Source organism: Erinaceus europaeus, chromosome 4 (assembly GCF_950295315.1).
Source record: "Erinaceus europaeus chromosome 4, mEriEur2.1, whole genome shotgun sequence".
Lineage (NCBI taxonomy): Eukaryota > Metazoa > Chordata > Mammalia > Eulipotyphla > Erinaceidae > Erinaceus > Erinaceus europaeus.
In genome coordinates this window covers 94,659,191-94,679,464 of record NC_080165.1, presented here as the reverse complement: position 1 = coordinate 94,679,464, position 20,274 = coordinate 94,659,191, and the positions used below count along the sequence as shown (strand labels likewise).

At 35.9% G+C, this 20,274-nt stretch overlaps 1 protein-coding gene across 1 annotated transcript in view; it reads right to left on the bottom strand.

Annotated features, from left to right (window-relative positions):
- Positions 1-2,901: 2,901 nt before the first annotated feature.
- CRISP1 (cysteine rich secretory protein 1) overlaps positions 2,902-20,274 on the bottom strand; it is a 31,446-nt gene continuing 14,073 nt past the window's right edge. The window contains exons 4-7 of the mRNA XM_007538181.2: positions 15,255-15,403; positions 10,606-10,703; positions 7,240-7,328; positions 2,902-3,029 (exon numbers count right to left, since the gene is read on the bottom strand). Coding sequence (XP_007538243.1) covers positions 2,902-3,029; positions 7,240-7,328; positions 10,606-10,703; positions 15,255-15,403 — 464 coding nt within the window. The remainder of the gene's footprint in view (positions 3,030-7,239; positions 7,329-10,605; positions 10,704-15,254; positions 15,404-20,274) is intronic.

Here is a 20,274-nt window from a genome sequence, read left to right as displayed (position 1 = left end):
CTAGGATATATGTGTTCCTGTGTGGTGCAGCAGTGTTTGTGTCCCCTCCAGATACTTCCTGCCCCTCAACAGTATGACACGGCAGTGAAAGAAATAAAATCTCAAGCAATCTGTAAACTTAATGTAATAGTGCTTATCACCCAATAGATCTTTGGCTCCCCAGTGATGGAACATAGCGGCGCACCGGCCATGGCCTGTTCGATAGCGATTGAGGAGGGCCCATCATAACGTGCTAGGTCAAAGCTGGGTTGACGCTTGCAGAGATGACCCGAACTGCCCCTGCGGCTATAGACAGACTATGACCCACATAGTCAACGACTGCCACCTCTCCAGATTCAAAGGAGGTCTCGAAACTTTACATCAGGCTCAACCTGATGCTGTTGACTGGCTACGGAAGAAGGGCAAACGCTAGAAGAAGAAGAACCCAATAGATATTTTATTAGGTAATGGAGAAGTGGATTTCAGAATCACAGTCATTTTGCTCCATCTAGTGGTATATTACTTTATTCTGAGATCTGAAAAATATCTTGATTAAAAGATCTCTGTGGGCAGGGGAGATAGCATAATGGTTATGCAAACGGACTCTCATGCCTAAGACTCTGAAGTTCAATCCACTGCACCACCATAAGCCAGAGCTGAGCATTGATCTGGTATTTCTCTCTGTGTCTCTCTCTGCATCTCTCTCAAAAATAAAATAAAAAAATGTTTAGAGAGAAAAAAATCTCTGTTTACTTTCTGGTTGTGTAACCATGAGGAATTCAAGGAAATTTTGGGGATTTCAGTTTACTTATCATAGAATCATGATAATCACTACCTCAGAAAGTTGTTTTAATATATACATAAATTAATGCTTGCTGAACTTTCTGCAAATTTCTAAACACCTTTAGACAGTTATTATTGAGATAGTTATTTATTTTTTAAAAATAAATAACAGGCAAATTGAGAGGGAAGTGAAAGACAGAGAAAGAGAGATAGATAAAGACATTAGAAGCACAGCTACACCACTAGTAAAGCTTCTTACCTCCCTCTAGGTGGGGACTGTAAGCTTGAGCCTAGGGTTTTGGACATGGGAACATGTGTGTTCAACTAGGTGCATCACTGCCCAGTCCTGATATAATGATTTTTATGATCCTTAGTCACAGATTACAAATGTAAATGCAGCTGCCATTTGCAGAAGTGAAGCAATTTCTATGCTTCTCAGGGGGCAATGCAACTTTAGTTAAAGTACACACAGTTTTGAGATTATAATATTATATATATATTATTATAATATTATATAATATTATATATATATTATAATATTATATATATATATATAGCTGCTACTGGGAACATATAAAGCTATGTATAAGTAAGTGTGTTATGGTGTCCACAAATATTCCTGATGGTTGTAGCATTGAAAAGCATTAAAGCATTAAAAAATACTACTATTTGTCACAGTTCCTCGGAGCTATTTAACATACTACGTTTATTGGGGGTGGTGGTAATACAAAGTTTTCCTTATCTTTTTCTTTGCCTTTCTCTCTCTCTTTCTTTCCTTTCTCTCTTCTTCCTTCCTTCCTTTCTTTCTTTTTCTTTCCATATATATGGAGAGAGAGAGAGAGGCAGAGAAAAAGAAGAAGGAGAAGGACAAGGACAAGGAGAAGAAGGAGAAAGAGGAAGAAGAAGATAATTACACCAAAACTTCTTTCAGTGTAATGAGGCTGGGCTATGGCAAAGCTGGTCATTATCAAAGAAGGTTATTTCTCCAGTGCACAGTTCTTATTATTGACATAAAACTTGTTTTTCTGCTATTCTTTCCATAGAACATATGACAAAATGAAATAAATGCCAGGGGGTTTATTTTATATAAACTTTTACAAAGGAATATAAACCAGGTGCCAACTATTGTGTTTCCTGTGTGGTTCTTTACAGGATCTTTAAATGGTCTGAGTCACAAATACATCTTCATTTATTTTTTAACTCTTATTATCTTTATTTATTGAATAGAGACAGCCAGAAATCAAGAGGGAAGGGGGTAATAGAGAGGGAGAGAGAAAGAGAGTTAGAGCGAGAACGAGAGCGAGAGCAAGAGAGAGAGAGAGAGAGGCACCTGCAACACTGCTTCACCACTCACAAAGTTTTCCCCCTGCAAGTGGAGACCAGGGGCTTGAACCTGGGTCCTTGCACACTGTAACATGTCCACTCAACCAGGTGCACTACCAAGTGGCCCCAATACTTACATCTCTATTTGGAATAAAGGGAATACACTTCTAAATATGGATTGGATCATATATATAATTAATAATACATATTTAATTAAATTAAGGACACATATACAATTTCTCCCCACTCTGTAAGTATACATAGACTCAACAATGAAACAGAGACATTTAAACCACTTTCAGGGAGTTGGGTGGTAGTGCAGTGGGTTAAGTGCAGGTGGTGCAAAGCGCAAGGACCAGCAGAAAGGTCCGGGTTAGAGCCCCTGGCTCCCCACCTGCAGGAGAGTCGCTTCACAAGTGGTGAAGAAGGTCTGCAAATGTCTATATCTTTCTCTTCCCCTCTCTGTCTTCCCCTCCTCTCTCCATTTCTCTTTGTCTTATCCAACAACAATAACTACAACAATAAAACAAGGGCAACAAAAGGGAATAAATAAGTTAAAAAATAAATAAAAAACCACTTTCAACTAAGTGATATTTACCTGGAAGCAGAGACCACAATCTTTGTTTTGTGCATTGTTTTAATGACTGACAAAACTATAACTAAGAAGTTAAGAATTATTAGTGTGTGTCATCTGTGCAAGGAACTATTATTAAAAGGATATCAGATTGATCAAAAGTTTCTCTAGCAAAGTAAGATAAAGAATTAAACCCATCAGACATTTCCTCAGTAGCAAACCTTTATTGCACATAACAAGGATTATTTTATCTCAGTTTCACACAGACAACTAGCTTTACACATTAATTTAACTGACAGGTGGTTGCACCCAATATTTTGTTTATGTGATTTACATTTATCGTGCTCATCATAGTAGATGCAGGGATTAGCTGGAAAAAATATAAAATATGATTACACAATACTATCTCAAAAATCACAGTTACTGAGGAAAGAGATCATCTTAAAAATACAAACAATGCATCATTAATGATTAATAATTACCATGAACTAGTAAAATCATCTGGAAAGCACATGAGTTAAATGTGGTTACTAAAGAGATAATTAAAATTTTATCTGATGTAAAAATAATGTCTGCATTATGATTGTCCAAAAATAAAAGGTGAGGGGCCAGGTGGTGGCACACCTGGTTAAGCACTTGCATTACAGTGTGCAAGGACCCAGGTTCAAGCCCCTGGTCCCCACCTACGGGGGGGAAGCTTCACAAGTGGTGAAGCAGGGCTGCAGTTTTTTCTCTCTCTCTCTCCCTCTCTATCTTCCCTTCCCTTCTCAATTTCTCTCTGTATTTACCCAATAATAAATAAAAAATTAAAAATATAAAATAAAAGAAAATAAAAAAATTTAAAAAGTAACAACAATTTTTCTGGACCAGGGATATATCACAGCTTATGCCATAAACTTTTTTATGAGTGTTCATGTGCACTCAAACCTTCTTTTACTACACTTTTGGTAGGATTACATATAAATATTAAAAAAGAAATCAATTTTTGCTCATCTTGTAGTCAGAAATGTGAGTCATTATATTTAATAAACAGATAACAGTTTCATTTACCAATTGTGGTCACTTATCTAATACTTTCTAATTGAATTGTCAATAAATTCATTTAAATAAATAAAGTAACATGCAACTGGAAGATTTATTTCTGCACTTCTTTGTACTTCTCTTGTTATAAATACTACATTATTTTGATTACTGTAATTTTATGATAAATTTTTGAAATTACAAAGGGTGAATTCTCTAAATTTTTTCTAGTTTTTAATAAAGCTCTGTTATACAGACAATATACATATATGTAAAATCTACATAGGATAATATACAGCCTAATTTTAATTTTTTAATACCAAAGTTATCACTGGGTTTCAGTGACTATAAAGCACACACTGTTCCTGGTTATCATTTTTTTTCCTTTTCCTTTGAAAGAGGGTAAGTGGTAGAGAGGAAGAACGGTAGAGAAGGAAAGAGAGAAGCAGAGATACCTGTGTAGCTCTGCTCCATTGTTCCTTAACTCTCCTTCTCACATATGGGGGCCAGGACTTTAAACTTGAACTTTGGTCTTTGTGCATAGTAACATGTGCATTCTACTGAATGTGCCACCACTCAGACCTAAAGTATAATCTCTTAATACAATAATTATACTGAATAACAATAACGTGGTTTCTCTTGTTTGTATTTATTTTATTTCATAGAACAGAGAAAAATTGAAAGAGAGATAAGATAGAGAGGGAAAGACAGAGAGAATCTGCAGCACTGCTTCACAGTTTGTGAAGCTTTCTCCCTGAAGATGTAGACTGAGGTTTTAAACCTGAGTCCTTAGACTTGGTAAGCCTGGCCCCCAGTACTATGACATTTCTTCCTTCTTTTTCTTTCTTTCTTTCTTTCTTTCTTTCTTTCTTTCTTTCTTTCTTTCTTTCTTTCTTCCTTCCTTCCTTCCTTCCTTTCTTTCTTTCTTTCTTTCTCTTTCTTTCTTTCTTTCTTTCTTTCTCTCTCCTTCCTTCCTTCCTTCCTTCCTTCCTTCTTTTCTTTCTTTCTTCCTTTCTCTCTTTCTGTCTTTCTCTTTTGTATTACAACTTTTCTCATTTAATTCTACTCTATGAAACAGCACAAGCACATGCCATTATTTTATAAATCAGTTTTCTATAATTATCTCATCATTCTATGCAGCATCATGAAGAAATATTAACTATGATGTATTTTTTTTTTAAACAGACTATGGTGCAGCTATGACCTGTGGTGTAGGGGACTGAACTTAGGATATAGAAGCCTCAAATATAAGGCTCTACATTACCATTATACTATTTCCTGTATCCATATTTTTTCTTTTATTTGTAAAATGATTTTTTTTGACTTCTTTGTATTTTTTGTCATTACTCTTTTCTACAAGTCTATTGAAGTATAGTTGATGTATAACATTTTATTAGAGTGTACAACATAATAATTTGATATACGTATGTGCTGTTGAATTGTAAACATCCAGAACCTCACATATTTACACTTTTTTTTATTTCTGATGAGAACCTTTATGATACAATAATTTATCAAGTGGTCCAGGAGGTGGCACTGTAGTTACTAAGCTGTACATACTAACAGAATTTGCAATGATAAAATTGTAAATTTTTATCATTTTCACCATTCTGGTCTCCACCCACTTGGGTAGAAAGTGTGAAAATTTCCAATTGTTTCTCTGCATATTTAAGGTTCTTTAAAAATTTTCGTACATGCACATGAGTGCTTACTAATCTCCATTTGACATTTCAAATGACATTATGCCCTCAACCTTCATGTATCTTGCTTCAAATGACAAATTTTTCTTTTTTTTATACAGCTGAAAAGTATTCTGTACTATGTGAGTTTTATTTATGTTGATAGCATTTTCTTTATCTATTCCTTAGTCACTTAGTTTATTTTCATATCTTAACTATTTAAATAATTCTGTCATGAACACACAGGTGAACATTTCTATTTGTGTTACAGTTTTGTTTCCTTAAGTAACACAGGGGCCAGAAAGCAACTCACCTGCTTTGTCATACCCATGACCCAGTTTTGAGCATAGCCCCTACCCCACTGAAGGAAGTATTAATGCTGCCATATCCTACTCTCTCTCTCTCTCTCCCACCCCCCCCCCGCTTGTTTCCTTCTACCTGAAAAAACTCAGCTCAGAGCTATGAAATACCAGTGAAGACCAGTGAAGACAACAAAAACAAATAAACAATAAAGGCTGAATTGCTCAATAGTGTGATAGTCTGTCCTATTTTAAGCTGCTTTATTTATTTTAAGAGAATCAACAATGCTTTGGTCATATGTAATGCCAAGGAGTAAGTACAGGGCCTTATACATCAGGAACAGATGTTCTTCCTGAAGAATCATCATACCAGTTGCAATAGTTTTATTTTACATTTTTAAAAGAAAATGTAGGCGCGTCGGGCGGTAGCAGGTGGGTTGAGCGCTTGGGGCGCAAAGCGCAAGGACCAGCCCCCAGGGAGTTGCTTCACAGGCAACTTTCTCTTCCCCTCTCTCTGTCTTCCCCTCCTCTCTCCATTTCTCTCAGTTCTATCCAACAATGATGACATCATCAACAACACCAATAATAACTATAACAACTATATATATATATAAAGAAAACGTAGTGTCTTTTATAATGGCTGCACCATTATGAAGCCCACTAGAGTTCATCTTTCTTTAAATTCTCACTAACACCTGTTACACTGATCCTCACTTTTAGGTGCAACTCAAGAAATAAGGTGAAAAACAACAAGGGTAAAAAAAAGGGAATAAAATAAATAAATATTAAAAAAAAGAAATAAGGTGTGTGTATGTGGGGGATGGGAGCTGATGGCACACCAGGTTGAAAACACACATTGCCATGCATAAGGACCTGAGTTCAAGCCCTAGTTCCCCATCTGTGGAGGGATCTTCACAATTGGTGAAGCAGGTCTGCAGGTGTCTGTACTTCTTCCTCCCTCACTATCTATCCCTTTCCTCTCAATTTCTTTCTGTCCTAGCAAATAAAATTTCAAGAAAGAGGAAAAAAAGAGAGAAAGGAAGGAAGGAAGAAGGAAGGAAGGGAAGAAGGAAGGAAGGAAGAAAAAGGCATAACAAAGGGTGAAATTTAAATTAGACATGGTCTATTATAGTAAAGTCAAAGGAAGGGCTTGAGAGGAGATTGGGAATCCAATGCATAATGGTCATGGAAGACCTGGATTTGTTGGTGAGAGTAGGGTGCAGAGACCTATCGCAGGAAGATGAAAAAAAATGAAGCCATTTAGCAACTGCCTTTGAAATCGTTACTTGCTTAATACACACACACACACACACACACACACACACACATATACATATATTAAAACATACATGTGAATTTACATGATCAGGAAGGTCAAGGCATTTTGGAATAGCAACCAATTTCTTTATATAATTGTTGATAAATCTGGAGACAGAGGAGGACTAATTAGAAATACTGCTCTTTCCTCTAATGATATTGAAATCATAGTTATAGAAAAGTGCAATATTGCTAAATGTTTGATTGAAGGGACATCGTACTTTTGGATCAGTTGATATTAAGCAAATTAAAATGTTATACTTACTACATAGTTTATCTTCACAGTGATTTGGACACTCTTGACATGGAGTTCCTTTATTATAAGGCTGGCTCATTTTGTCGGGATCATTTCCCCTTAAAATAGAATAAAAATAAAATAACACAATAAAACTATGCTTGGAGGATACATACATTACTCACTTTTTTGGTCATCTCCAGAGATTCACTGCTCTGGATCAATTTATTATTTTTTTTTTTCAGAAGGAGAGAGGTAGTGGAAGAAAAGATAAGACATTACAACAGTGATGCCTCCTATAGTGTGGCAGAGGTTGAATTTGAATCAGGGTCACTAGTATGGAAAAGTAGGCAAATTTCCAAGTGAGCTATTGAAGCCAATGCCTAGTTTTACCCAATTTTTGTTTTTTACAATCAACTTCTAAAATTAACAAAAAATTGTATAAGGTCATGAAAATTTAGTGTCCAGGATTTCTAGACTTAAAATGATGATAACTTACGGGGTATAGAACTGGCAACTCTCAGTTCCTAGAAATATTTTAAAAAAATTTATACTGTTTTCTTGTTCCTATAATGATTTGATAAGTGGTCATGTAAAAAGCATAATTCTCAGCAGTTGAATCACCCAGTTCTCATCATAGTGGAGGAAGCTGTTGTGCTGTAGTAACTTTTCCCGGTACTTTTTCTTACGACAGTCCTTGCGCTTTGCACCCAATGCGCTTAACCCGCTGTGCTACCGCCCAACTCCCCCCAGCACTTTTCCTAACTGAAAAAATTGGCCCAGAGTGGTGAAGCTCAGATGAAAATGAAAAAGAAAAAGAAAGAAAAGTTCATGAGTCAACTTTGGAGATCTTCTAATTCCATAACTGATTTTATCATTGGAAACTGTACATACCAGAGTCTTTTATAGAAACACAAACAGTATATAAAAGTTGAAAGACTATTAGCATTTCCAAGTCTAAAGTTAGAATTTGGGCTTGGGGAGAGGATAAAGCTTTCCAATTCCGAGCTAATTTGAAATTTTAGAGTAGACACTCTTACCTGTAGATATTAAGAAAATATGGTAAACTATAGCTTATTTTTGGCTAATATTAATTAAAAAGAAAGAAAATATTTAGGAGGAACACAATTCACAATTCTATCTTACAGTTTTCTCTTTTTGTGTCTAAATTGTTAAATTTTCACACAAAACTTATTAAATGAGTCAATAAGGGATTTTCATCAGATGTTTGGTGTAATCTGTGGCAGGAAATCATACTGCCCATCACAGATTTATGTGTTCTGTTTTCCTTTATGTATTGTCAGAAGTTTATCAGAGACAACCAACCTCTGCAGTTATTTAGTATAATTATTGCATTATGAATAAATAAAATTTACTAAAAAAAGAAAATTACTGTATTCAGTACTATACATTGTATAATCAGACTAAATGTTAACTACAAAATCAAGAAATAAGAACAGAAAATTATTCAATACATTCTAGTATATGAACATGTTATATTTATAAAATCCACAGTTATTTTTGGTGGCCTAATTTAAAGCAGGACTGTGGCAGCTTATTTTCAAGGAAAACATTTTCACTCTCTTTTTAATTTTTTTAATTTGTTATCTTTATTAGATAGAGATAGCCATGAATTGTGAGGGAAGGGGGAGATACAGAAAGAAAGAGACAGAGAGACACCTGCAGCCCTGCTTCACCACTCTCAAAGCTTTCCACCTGTAGGTGGGGACTGGTTGCTTGAACCCAGGTCCTTGTGCACTGTAACATGTTTGCTCACCCAGGTGCGCCAACCCCCAATCCCAACATTTTCATTGGATCATGCTGAACATCTTTTGTGTGTGTGTGTGTGTGTGTGTGTGTGTGTGTGTGTGCGCGCACACTAGAAGGTAGTGAGCTCCATGCTTAGAGCTTAAATTATGGAGTAAATTTTTGTGAGGCAGGTAGACTAATCATCAACATTCCTTAAAGAATAAATATATTAGGGACTGGACGGTGACACACTGGGTTAAGCACATACAGTCCAAAGCACAAGGACCAGCACAAGGATTCTGGTTTCAGTCCCAGATTCCCAATTGCTGAAGAGTCGCTTCACAAGAGGTTAAGCATATCTGTAGGTGTCTCTCTGTCTCTCTCCCTTTCAATCTTCCCCTCTCCTCTCAATTTCTCTGTCTTACTTATCAAAAAAAAAATTGAAAAAATAGGAGCAGTGGAGTCATAGTGCAGGCTCTGAACCCTAGAGATAACCCTGGAGGCAAATAAAAGAGTAAATTTATTTATTAGTTTTATTTATTTGCTACAATTATTGCTGCACATGACTCCACCAATTCAGTGGAAATGTTTGTCATGTTTTTTATAATAGAGGCCGGGAGGAATAGAGGGGATAGAGAGAAGGGTAATGGGGAAGAGAGACACCTGTAGCACTGCTCCACCATTTTGAAGTTTCCTCCCGGCAGATGAGGACTGGGGAGTTAAACCACAGTCCTTATACATGGCTAGATGTGTGTTCTACTGTTTGTGCCACAACCTGGACCCATTTTACATTATGTTAAATTGGTTTTAGCTCCCGAAGAAGTTACAAAAAGTTGAAAAAAATATGGGGGATCAGTAATACTGAAGCCCTATCAATAATCCTGGTGACGAACTAACAATAATATTTCTGGAGAGACAACATAATGGTTATGAAAAAGACTTTCATATCTGAGGATCTGAGATCTCAAGCTCAATCCATAATGACCACAATAAGTCAGAACTGAGTAATGTTCTGATCTCTCTGTATCTATCTCATTAAAAAACAAAGTATTTTAAAAACAATAATAATGAAAGTTATCACTTGAACAACACCAAGATGCGATCACTCAATAATCCTTGTCTGTAATTGATAATTATTTCATTATTGTAATTATGTTGGGAAAAATGTAAAACAATAAGATATCTTTATGAAATATTACTAACACCTTTGGTAGTTTATAAATTTAATGTCTAGAAACTTTTAATAATGTCCATACTAGATAAAAAAAATAGGTATACATGACTTTTCTATTCATTCTTGATAACCCACTGCATTTGTCTTCTGGAGCTTTCTTATATTATTGAAGAAACATTGTTCCTTTGTTTAGTTTATCTTCTTAACTATTAGCAGCTTTACAAATCAATAACATAGTTAATGATTATAGTTCTGAATTTGAATGTTTTGCTAATGATATATACATTTATTCTGAAAAGTATAACATACAGAAAAATGTGTGGGTGTGCAACATTTTAGTTATTGGTTAAATAAAATTTTATTTGTAAAGATATTAAATAAACCTGTGTTCATTTGAGTTTTTTTATAAAATTCCTGAGAACCTAGATTATGTAAGGGGGATATGTTTCTCAATAAAATAATGCAATACATACTCATGACAATAGTGGCAAACATAGAGATATTTATGAGATGCTTTTTTGCCGCATTGAGATATGCCACAGCCAATTTCGTAAGAAGTAGCCCAAACAATCTGTAAAGACAAAGGGATTATTTTATTAGTAATTCACTGGTTTTGCCAAATTATTATAACATAAATATTGTTACCATAAATGAAAATAAACATACTTGCTTTTAGAATATTTTGATCATGGCTTATGAGTAGATCTTGACAACAGAAAGAATCTTATTTGTCTAGATAGTGCACAGATGTAAAGCATTCAGTGATCATTTTTTTACCTTTTATTCTCCTTTTTTATCAAATTGATATGGATGACAGCTGCTTGGTGCCTATATTAAAATTCTGGAGTGAACTTTTTACATATTCATCTTCTTTCTTCCTCTCCTCCTCCTCCTCCTCCTCCTTTTTTCTGTTAGACTTTTTTTTTTTTGGTAAGGCTTAGCGAGTCTGCATGTTTCTACTATTCTCTGAAGTTTCTCTCTTTCTCTATTTTTTATTTTTCGATGGAAGGTGAAATGTACAGAGGGAGAAAGAGGAGAAACCTCATAGCACTCATCCACTGCTTGTGAAACTTCTTTTGCGCAGGTGTTCCCATGAAGTATGTAGGGACTTTGATACCATGTTCTCATTCACGGCAAAGTATGTGTTTTATCAGGTGAGCTATCTTCTATACCGATATGTCTCAATCTTTAACAATTATACTATTTGATAGTTTTTATCTAGAATTTTGACATCAAGTGATTACTTCTATGATCTTTAGATGTTCTTTGTCAACTTTCAACTTCAATTTTAAATTGAATTTAGTATAGATTTTTTTGAAACTTATCACATTGTTGTAAATGGTTGCATATAAGAATAACCTAATAAAAGGTGAGCAAAAGATATGAAATACTTGTCTAAGGAAGAGATTTGCATAGCTCACAGACATGTGAGGAAATTCTCCATTTACTCATAATTTGAGAAAGGCAGATTATAAACACATTAAGATTCCACCAAATACAAAGAAATTGAGACAGTAATAAAAAACCTCCACAAACACAGAAGTCCAGGTCCAGATGCTTTTACAAATGAATTGTGCAACACCTGCTACCTATACTCTTCAAACTCTTTTCAGAGTTTCAAAGACACTGACAACACCTTCTATGAAGATGACATCACACCGACACCCAAATCACACAGAGATACAACAACAATAAAGAAAACTATAGACTAATATTCTGATGAAATAGATATTAAGCTATTCGGCAAAACCCTAGCCTTTGGCTGTAAATATCTATTTATGTTTTGCAACTTCTCCAAATATATATATATATATATGTATATTTCTAAAACTGTATCCATTTCCTGTGGGTTCTCCAGTTTGGTGGCATGTACTTATTCACAGAAACCTCACATGATATTTTATATTTCCGTGGTATCTGTTGTGATTTCCACACTTGGCTTATAATATGATTTAGTTGGATCCTCTCCCTTTTTCAGTGAACCAGCTACCAGCTTCACTGATATTTTTTCATTTAAAAAAAAATTTTCAATTTTGTTGATTTTTGTCATTTCACTCCTTCTGGTTGCTTTGTTCTTGCTTTCCTAGATCCTCCAGATGAGAAGTCAGGTCATTTATTTGAGTTTTTTCTTATTTCCTAATGTGTGCTGTGTAGTGATGAATTTTCCTTTTAGTATTTCTTTAGTTGTATCCAGAATAATATGATAACTGTGTCTTTATTTTTATTAGTTTCCAGGAATATTTAAATTTCTCCCTTTACTCAATAGTTGTTGAGTAGTATACTATTGAGTTTCCATATTTTGGTGTTTTCTTTAACTTCCTGAAGAAGTTTTCTGATGCCAGACATGTTGATATTTGTTAGTACAAATTCGATCGCACTCTGTCATTTCACGAACATCTCATAAAAACTGCAGCAAAGGTGGGCGCGAGGAATAACATCATTGCAAGACTGGCCAGCTCCTCATGGGGCGCGAGCGCTTCCACACTACGATCATCATCTCTGGCATTATGCTATTCCACTGCAGAATACTGTGCCCCAGTATGGTTCCGTAGCCCCCATGTCCACTTGGTCGATTCCAAATTATATTCCTCCATGAGGATAATTTCTGGAACCATCCGTTCCACCCCGGTTCCACGGCTGCCAGTTCTTAGCAACATCGCCCCGCCAGATATTCGTCGGGATGCGGCATCATCTAAGTTCATTTCCCATGTCTACGCTCGACCGGACCTGCCAATATACGCGGATATATTCGCCCATCCTGTCCAACGCTTGACGTCTAGACGTCACCCAATCTGGTCCCCTACGCCTACACTGAACTTCTCTGTTCCAGACTCTTGGAAACAGAGTTGGCAGTCAGCTGAGGTCAAGAACAAACACCTCATCACAGACCCCTGTAAGCGTCAACCCGGCTTTGACCTAGCATGTTATGATTGGGCCCTCCTCAATCGCTATCGAACAGGCCATGGCTGGTGCGCTGCTATGTTCCATCGCTGGGGAGCCAGAGACGACCCGAACTGCCCCTGTGGCTACAGACAGACTATGACCCACATAGTCAACGACTGCCACCTCTCCAGATTCAAAGGAGGTCTCGAAACTTTACATCAGGCTCAACCTGACGCTGTTGACTGGCTACAGAAGGAGGGCAAACGCTAGAAAAAGAAGAACAAATTCTATTGATTTTATGTAAGGCCTCCATGTTTACAAAACATGTCTGGTAGACTGTTGACAGGTTCATTCCTTTGTCTAAAATTACCACAAGGCCTGTACGTAAGAAATGCTTCAGGCACAACTCCTTTTGCCACAACTCCTTCTACCTTAAGGCTGAGATCTGGAGAAGTGTCAAGAGGTAAAATTAGTAGCCTACAGGCCTTGAGATAATGTAAAGTGCATTTATCTATAACTTTGACATTTGGCTCCTTCTTTAAAGGGTTTGGGGTTTGAGCATAGTATGCCCTGAATATTTCTTGAAGCATCAGAGAATTGTACCTGACTAATGACATTCAGACAGACTATTTTAATCAAGGTTTGGCACATTCTTGGTGTTTCCCACACTTTGAAAGTAATTTGTGGTGTGAAAAAATATTGAAAAAAAAGGGAAAAAATAAAAAATAAAATAAAAAATAAAAGGAAAGTAGTTGTGTTTTGACAATTGCTCTCAATTGTGCTTACCTAAAAGCATATTTGACCTTCCTTTTTTTTTATGTGATATGACTTTACCAAAAAATGCTCTGTCTGGATTTCTGATCACTGACACACCTGACATCTTCTCATCTTGAGGTGTCTTGGTGCTGTCCCTCCAGACTTTTCAGATTAGCTACATGGTGACTAAAGTCATTTTCTCTTAACTCAGAGGCACATTGGATCTCAGGGTCTTGGCATCTGGCTAACGTTCTCCATTCACGTATAAGCCATAGCTGCTGAATGTTAGTTTAATTCCAATTTGGTCTGAGAATATACTTGGAATGATTTTAATATCCCTGAATTTATTGATGCTTTCTTTGTTCCCTAGAATATGATGTCTCTGTGAGCATGTTCCATGTAGATTTCAGAGGAATATGTATTACACTTTTTTATCAACATTATTCTCAATAGTGAAAGTATAGAAAGAACATATATGCCCATCACAAATGAATATTGTGATTCTTAAGGATACAAGACAAACTTTATATATCATTTGATTATATACCATAAAATAATATGCACACAAACATACCAACACACACACACATACACACACACACACACACACACACACATACCAAAGCTATTTGGTCTAAAAAAAGGAATGATATTCAGGTGTATATTGTATATTGATAGGAAGACGATTATGGCATGATTCCAATTACATAAGGTATCTAGAGTAGCTAACTTTATAAATAGAAAATATAACAATAATAATCAGATATCAGGAAAAGGGAGAAATGAGTATTATCATTTAATAGGTACAGACTTTTAGTTCATTAATAAGAAAAGTTCTAGAAATTGACAATAATGATAACTTCATAAACACTGAGTGAAAGAAATGATATTTTAATTTTATTTCTAAATAAAATATACTAGCAATTCACTCATATGTGCATATTTATGCCACAGATTTATGCATATGTTTTACCCTAATAAAAATTAAAAGCAACCTAGGAAGTGATAAGGCTTGCAGTATTCTCAAGCATGATGTCTCAATTTCAATCCCTGGCATTGCATCTGCCAGAGTAATGGCATGGTTCCATCTCTCCTCTTTCACTCTCATAAATAAATAAATTAATCATTAAAAAATAAAGCAAGAGAAAAAAATGAAAAGATTTCCTACATTATGAGGCATAATTATTGTTTTTAAAATATATTACACATGTGGTTTATAAGTAAGGTTGACATTTTAGAATTTTGTCACTTACCAGAATAATAAACATTGAAAGGCAGACTATGAGGTTATATAATCTTTCTTTGTCATCTATTGAGGGAATACCGTTTCCTTCTATTATAATTAATATGAGAAACTCAGTAGGTTGAGTACAAATTTGCAAACAAAGCAAAGAAAGGATAGTTTTCCATGGTACTAGTCATTTATTTCCCACACATTTCTAGTCAATGAGACAATGTCCATAGCTGCTATTATACAGATTACCTGAGTATAATGCTCTATTTGTGTGCTATCTTCTGTTGATATCCATTGCCCATACTTGAAATGTTGAGATTCTTTTTGCCATGCTTCAATTACATTTGACCATGAGATAGGATATGGTGTCAAATGCATATTTTCTCCACAAAATGTGTCTCAAAGGAAGAAAAAGGAAAATAATTATACAATCTAAACAAAAAATAGCTTGAACGTCACAGTATTTTAGTCAACACATTTTCATGCCTGAGTCTTTAAGGTCCCAAATTCAGTCCCTGATATCACTATAAATCGAAGTTGAGCATTGCTCTGATATGTAAATAAATAAATCATAAATAAAACAGACTAGATTATATTGTATAAGATATTTCCTTCAATTTTATTTTATAAATATTTCATTGGTCTCACAAGCAATGTCTTTATAGAACTCAACAGTATCTCTGCTGGTTGTCTCTCCAATGAAAACAGCCTATTAGTTTCACAGACCCCATGATTTGAAAACAGTCTTGGGACTAGCAGATATCTCACTCATTAAGGCACACACTTTACCATGTACAAGCACCCAAGTGTGAGCCTTTGATCACACGGGAGTACCATGAAAAGGGGAAGTTTCAAGAGTGGAGGGCTATGATGTCTCTCATTCTCTCCCTTTATATCTCATCCTCTACCAAAAGGAAGAAAATGAGAAAGAAGGGGAGAGGGGAGAGAGAGAGAGAGAGAGAGAGAGAGAGGAAGAAAGAAAGAATTCTTGAAAAGCATGTAATCTCTCAGGTACAAGCCCTTAGAAAAGCCCTGGTAGAAAAATAATGGAGAAAAGAAAACAAAGGAAAGGAAAGGAAAACTGAAAAAAAAAGTCTAAGACATATTTATCATGCAGTGATCTTAATATAAATAAATGCTATCTTGGCCATCGCCTTATAATGGTCAAATGTATTCAGAAGTTATCTGAGATTCATTGCTGGTGGTCAAGTAGTAGCACAGCAAGTTAAGTGCACATAGTACAAAGTGCAAGGACCCAAACAAGGACCCTGGTTTGAGTCCCTGGCTTCCCACCTGCAGGGGAGTCGCTTCACAAGCGGTGAAGAAGGTCTGCAGGTATCTATCTTTCTCTCCCCCCTCTGTCTTCCCCTCCTCTTTCTATCTCTCTCTGTCCTATCCAACAACAACAACAACAATAATAACTACAACAATAAAAAAACAACAACAAGGGCAACAAAAAAGGGAATAAATAAAAAATATATATATAAAAAATAAAATAAAATAAAAAATAAATTAATCAATTAAAAAACTTTACTTTCACTGCTCTTTTATTATAGCTCTTTTTCAAATCTTTTTTCTTTTCTCTCTCTTGTTTCTCTTTTTTTATCTTGTCTTCCATTTCTTCCTTCCTTCTTTTTGTCTTTCTGAAGACAAAAATGATATTCATTTGTGAATTATTTTGGGGAAGAAATCTGACTCAGAGTGGACTCTCTATGTGTGTATCTCTGATCTACTTTCCGGTCTCCTCCTGCTACCTATAGAATATACAGTGGATAGTATATTTGCATAATTGCCTATTCTTGCTATCCTTTCTTTCCTTTCTCTTTCTTCTACTCTTGGACTTGGTTACTATTTTTTTCACAGAGTGGAGACATTGTTTGGCTAACTGGTAGTGATTAAACTGCTACAATTCTTGCTTCAGTTGCTATTATAATTCCTGAGGTTGGTGATCGCATTTGTCATAAAGGTATTTAGTACATTGTTGCTTGCACTCAAAACACAACAACTGAGGAACAACAGAACATAAAAATAAGAAACACATAAATAAAAAAAAAATGGGTGGATCAAAAACCAATAAAACTGCTACTACAATGAATGAAGACAAGAGCCCAGAAGAAAATTCAAATGAGCCAGAAGTAAGCACAGATAAGAAAAGTATGCAAGCAATAATAAACTTATTAATCACAGAAATGAAAACAACATTGTAGGAAAGGAATAGCAGTATTAGGGAAACAATAGTTGAGACCACCAAGGAAAATACTGATTATCTTGAGGCAATTAGAGAACTGAAAGCTGGAATAACTGAACTGAGGAAAGAAGCTGAGAGAAGGGAAAGAAGACTAACAGAAGCAGAAAACAGAATTAGTCAGACAGAGTATAAATTAGAGAAAACTAAGAAAGAGGTGAAAGAGCTCAAAAAGAGATTGAGAGACACTGAAAACAACAACAGAAGCATATGGGATAATCTCAAAAGAAGTAACATTCATATAATTGGTCTGCCAGAGGAAGAAAGAGAGGAAGGGGAAGGAAACATTCTAGAGGAAATAATAGAAGGAAACTTCCCAGAGCTGAATAACAGAAAGGACATCAAGATTCAAGAGGCCCAGAGAGTTCCAAACAGAATCAACCCAGACCTGAAGACATCAAGAAACATCATAGTCACAATGAGAAGGAGTAAGAATAAAGAAAGGATCCTAAAGGCTGAAAGAGAAAAACAAAAATTCACATACAAGGGAAAACCCATAAGATTATCTGCAGACTTCTCCACTCAAACTCTAAAAGCCAGAAGAGAATAGCAAGATATCTACAGAGCCCTGAATGAAAGAGGGTTTCAGCCAAGGATAATATATTCTGCTAGACTTTCATTTAAACTAGATGGAGGGATCAAAACCTTCTTAGACAAACAACAGTTAAAGGAGGCAACCATCACCAAACCAGCCCTGAAAGAGGTTCTAAAAGACCTCTTATAAACAAGTACATCACTATAATACTTGCAATATATCAGAGCAAACAAAAATTTGTTGAACAATGGCACTACAATACATTAAATCCATAATATCAATAAATGTCAATGGCTTAAACTCACCCATCAAAAGGCACAGGGTGGGGGGATGGATCAGAAAACATAACCCAACCGTATGCTGCTTGCAAGAATCCCATCTGACACAACAAGATAAACACAGACTTAAAGTGAAAGGATGGAAAACTATCATACAGGCTAACGGACCACAAAAAAGGGCAGGAACAGCCATTCTCATCTCTGACACAATAGATTTTAAATTAAATAAAGTAATAAAAGATAGGCAAGGACATTACATAATGATTAGAGGATCAATCAGCCAAGAAGACTTAATAATTATTAACATCTATGCACCCAATGTGGGACCATCTAAATAAATCAAGCACCTACTGAAAGAATTTCAAAAATACATCAATAGTAATACAATAATAGTGGAATACTTTAATACCCCATCAAATACCCATCAAAGTTCCACTAAGCTTCTTTAAGAGAATAGAAGAAACACTACAATCATTTATCTGGAACCAGAAAACACCTACAATTGCTGAAAGCGTCTTGAGGAAAAGAAACAGAAACGGAGGCATCACACTCCCAGATCTCAAACTATATTATAATGCCATCATCATCAAAACAGCCTGGTACTGGAACAAAAATAGGCACACAGACCAGTGGGACAGAATTGAAAGCCCAGAAATAAATCCCCACACCTATGGACATCTAATTTTTGATAAGGGGTCCAGCATTAAATGGAAGAAGGAGGCTCTATTCAATAAATGGTGCTGGAAAAACTGGGTTGTAACATGCAGAAGAATGAAATTGAACCACCTTATCTCCCCAGAAACAAAAATCAACTCCAAATGGATCAAAGACCTGGATGTTAGATCAGAAACAATCAAATACTTAGAGGAAAACATTGGTAAAACACTTACCACCTACACCTCAAGGACAAATTTGATGAAATAAACCCAATTGCAAGAAAGACTAAAGCAGAACCAAACCAATGGGAGTACATCAAATTGAAAAGCTTCTGTACATCCAAAGAAACTATTAAACAAACAGAGAGACCCCTCACAGAATGGGAGAAGATCTTCACATGCCATACATCAGACAAGAAACTAATCACCAAAATATATAAAGAGCTCAGAAAACTTAGCACCAAAAAAGCAAATGACCCCATCCAAAAATAGGCAGAGGATATGAACAAAACATTCACCTCAGAGGAGATCCAAAAGGCTAACAAACATATGAAAAACTGCTCTAGGTCACTGATTGTCAGAGAAATGCAAATTAAGACAACACTAAGATACCACCTCACTCCTGTAAGAATGGCATACATCAAAAAGGACAGCAGCAACAAATACTGGAGAGGTTGTGGGGACAGAGGAACCCTTCTACACTGTTGGTGGGAATGTAAACTGGTCCAGCCTCTCTGGAGAGCAATCTGGAGAACTCTCAGAAGGCTAGACATGGACCTTCCATATGACCCAGTAATTCCTCTCCTGGGGATATACCCCAAGGATTCCATAATGCCCAACCAAAAAGATGTGTGTACATCTATGTTCATAGCAGCACAATTTATAATAGCTAAATCCTGGAAGGAACGCAGGTGCCCAACAGCAGATAAGTGGCTGAGAAAGCTGTCGTACATATACACAATGTAATACTATGCAGCTATTAAAAACAATGAGCCCACCTTATCTGACCCATCTTGGACAGAGCTAGAAGGAATTATGTTAAGCCAGCTAAGTCAGAAAGATAAAGATGAGTATGGGATGTTCCCATTCATCAACAGAAGTTGAGAAAGAAGAACAGAAAGGGAAACTAAAAGCAGGATCTTATTAAATCGAGAGCAGGGTACCAATGTAATAACCCTGTGGTGGCCATTGGGATTCCTGGCACGGCGGGATGGGACACAGTCTTTTGGTGGTGGGAGTGGTGTTTATGTACAATCCTATGTAAGTGTAAACATATAAACCACTATTTAATTAATATGAGAGGGTAAAAATTGATCATATGTCTAGAACTTCTTAAAACACAGACTGAGTCTTTTTAATACATAGGCTGTCTTTGATATGTTGTCTCTCCCAAAAGCCCAGACCAGGGAGAACAAAAGCAACCAGTAGAACAGCGATATACAAGATGCTGGGTATTATACCCCAAACCCTAACAAAGGGACTTTCCAAAGTTAACCCTATCACCAAGTAATGTGATGATAACAATAACTATCCATTGTTTTCTTGAACCCTAAGA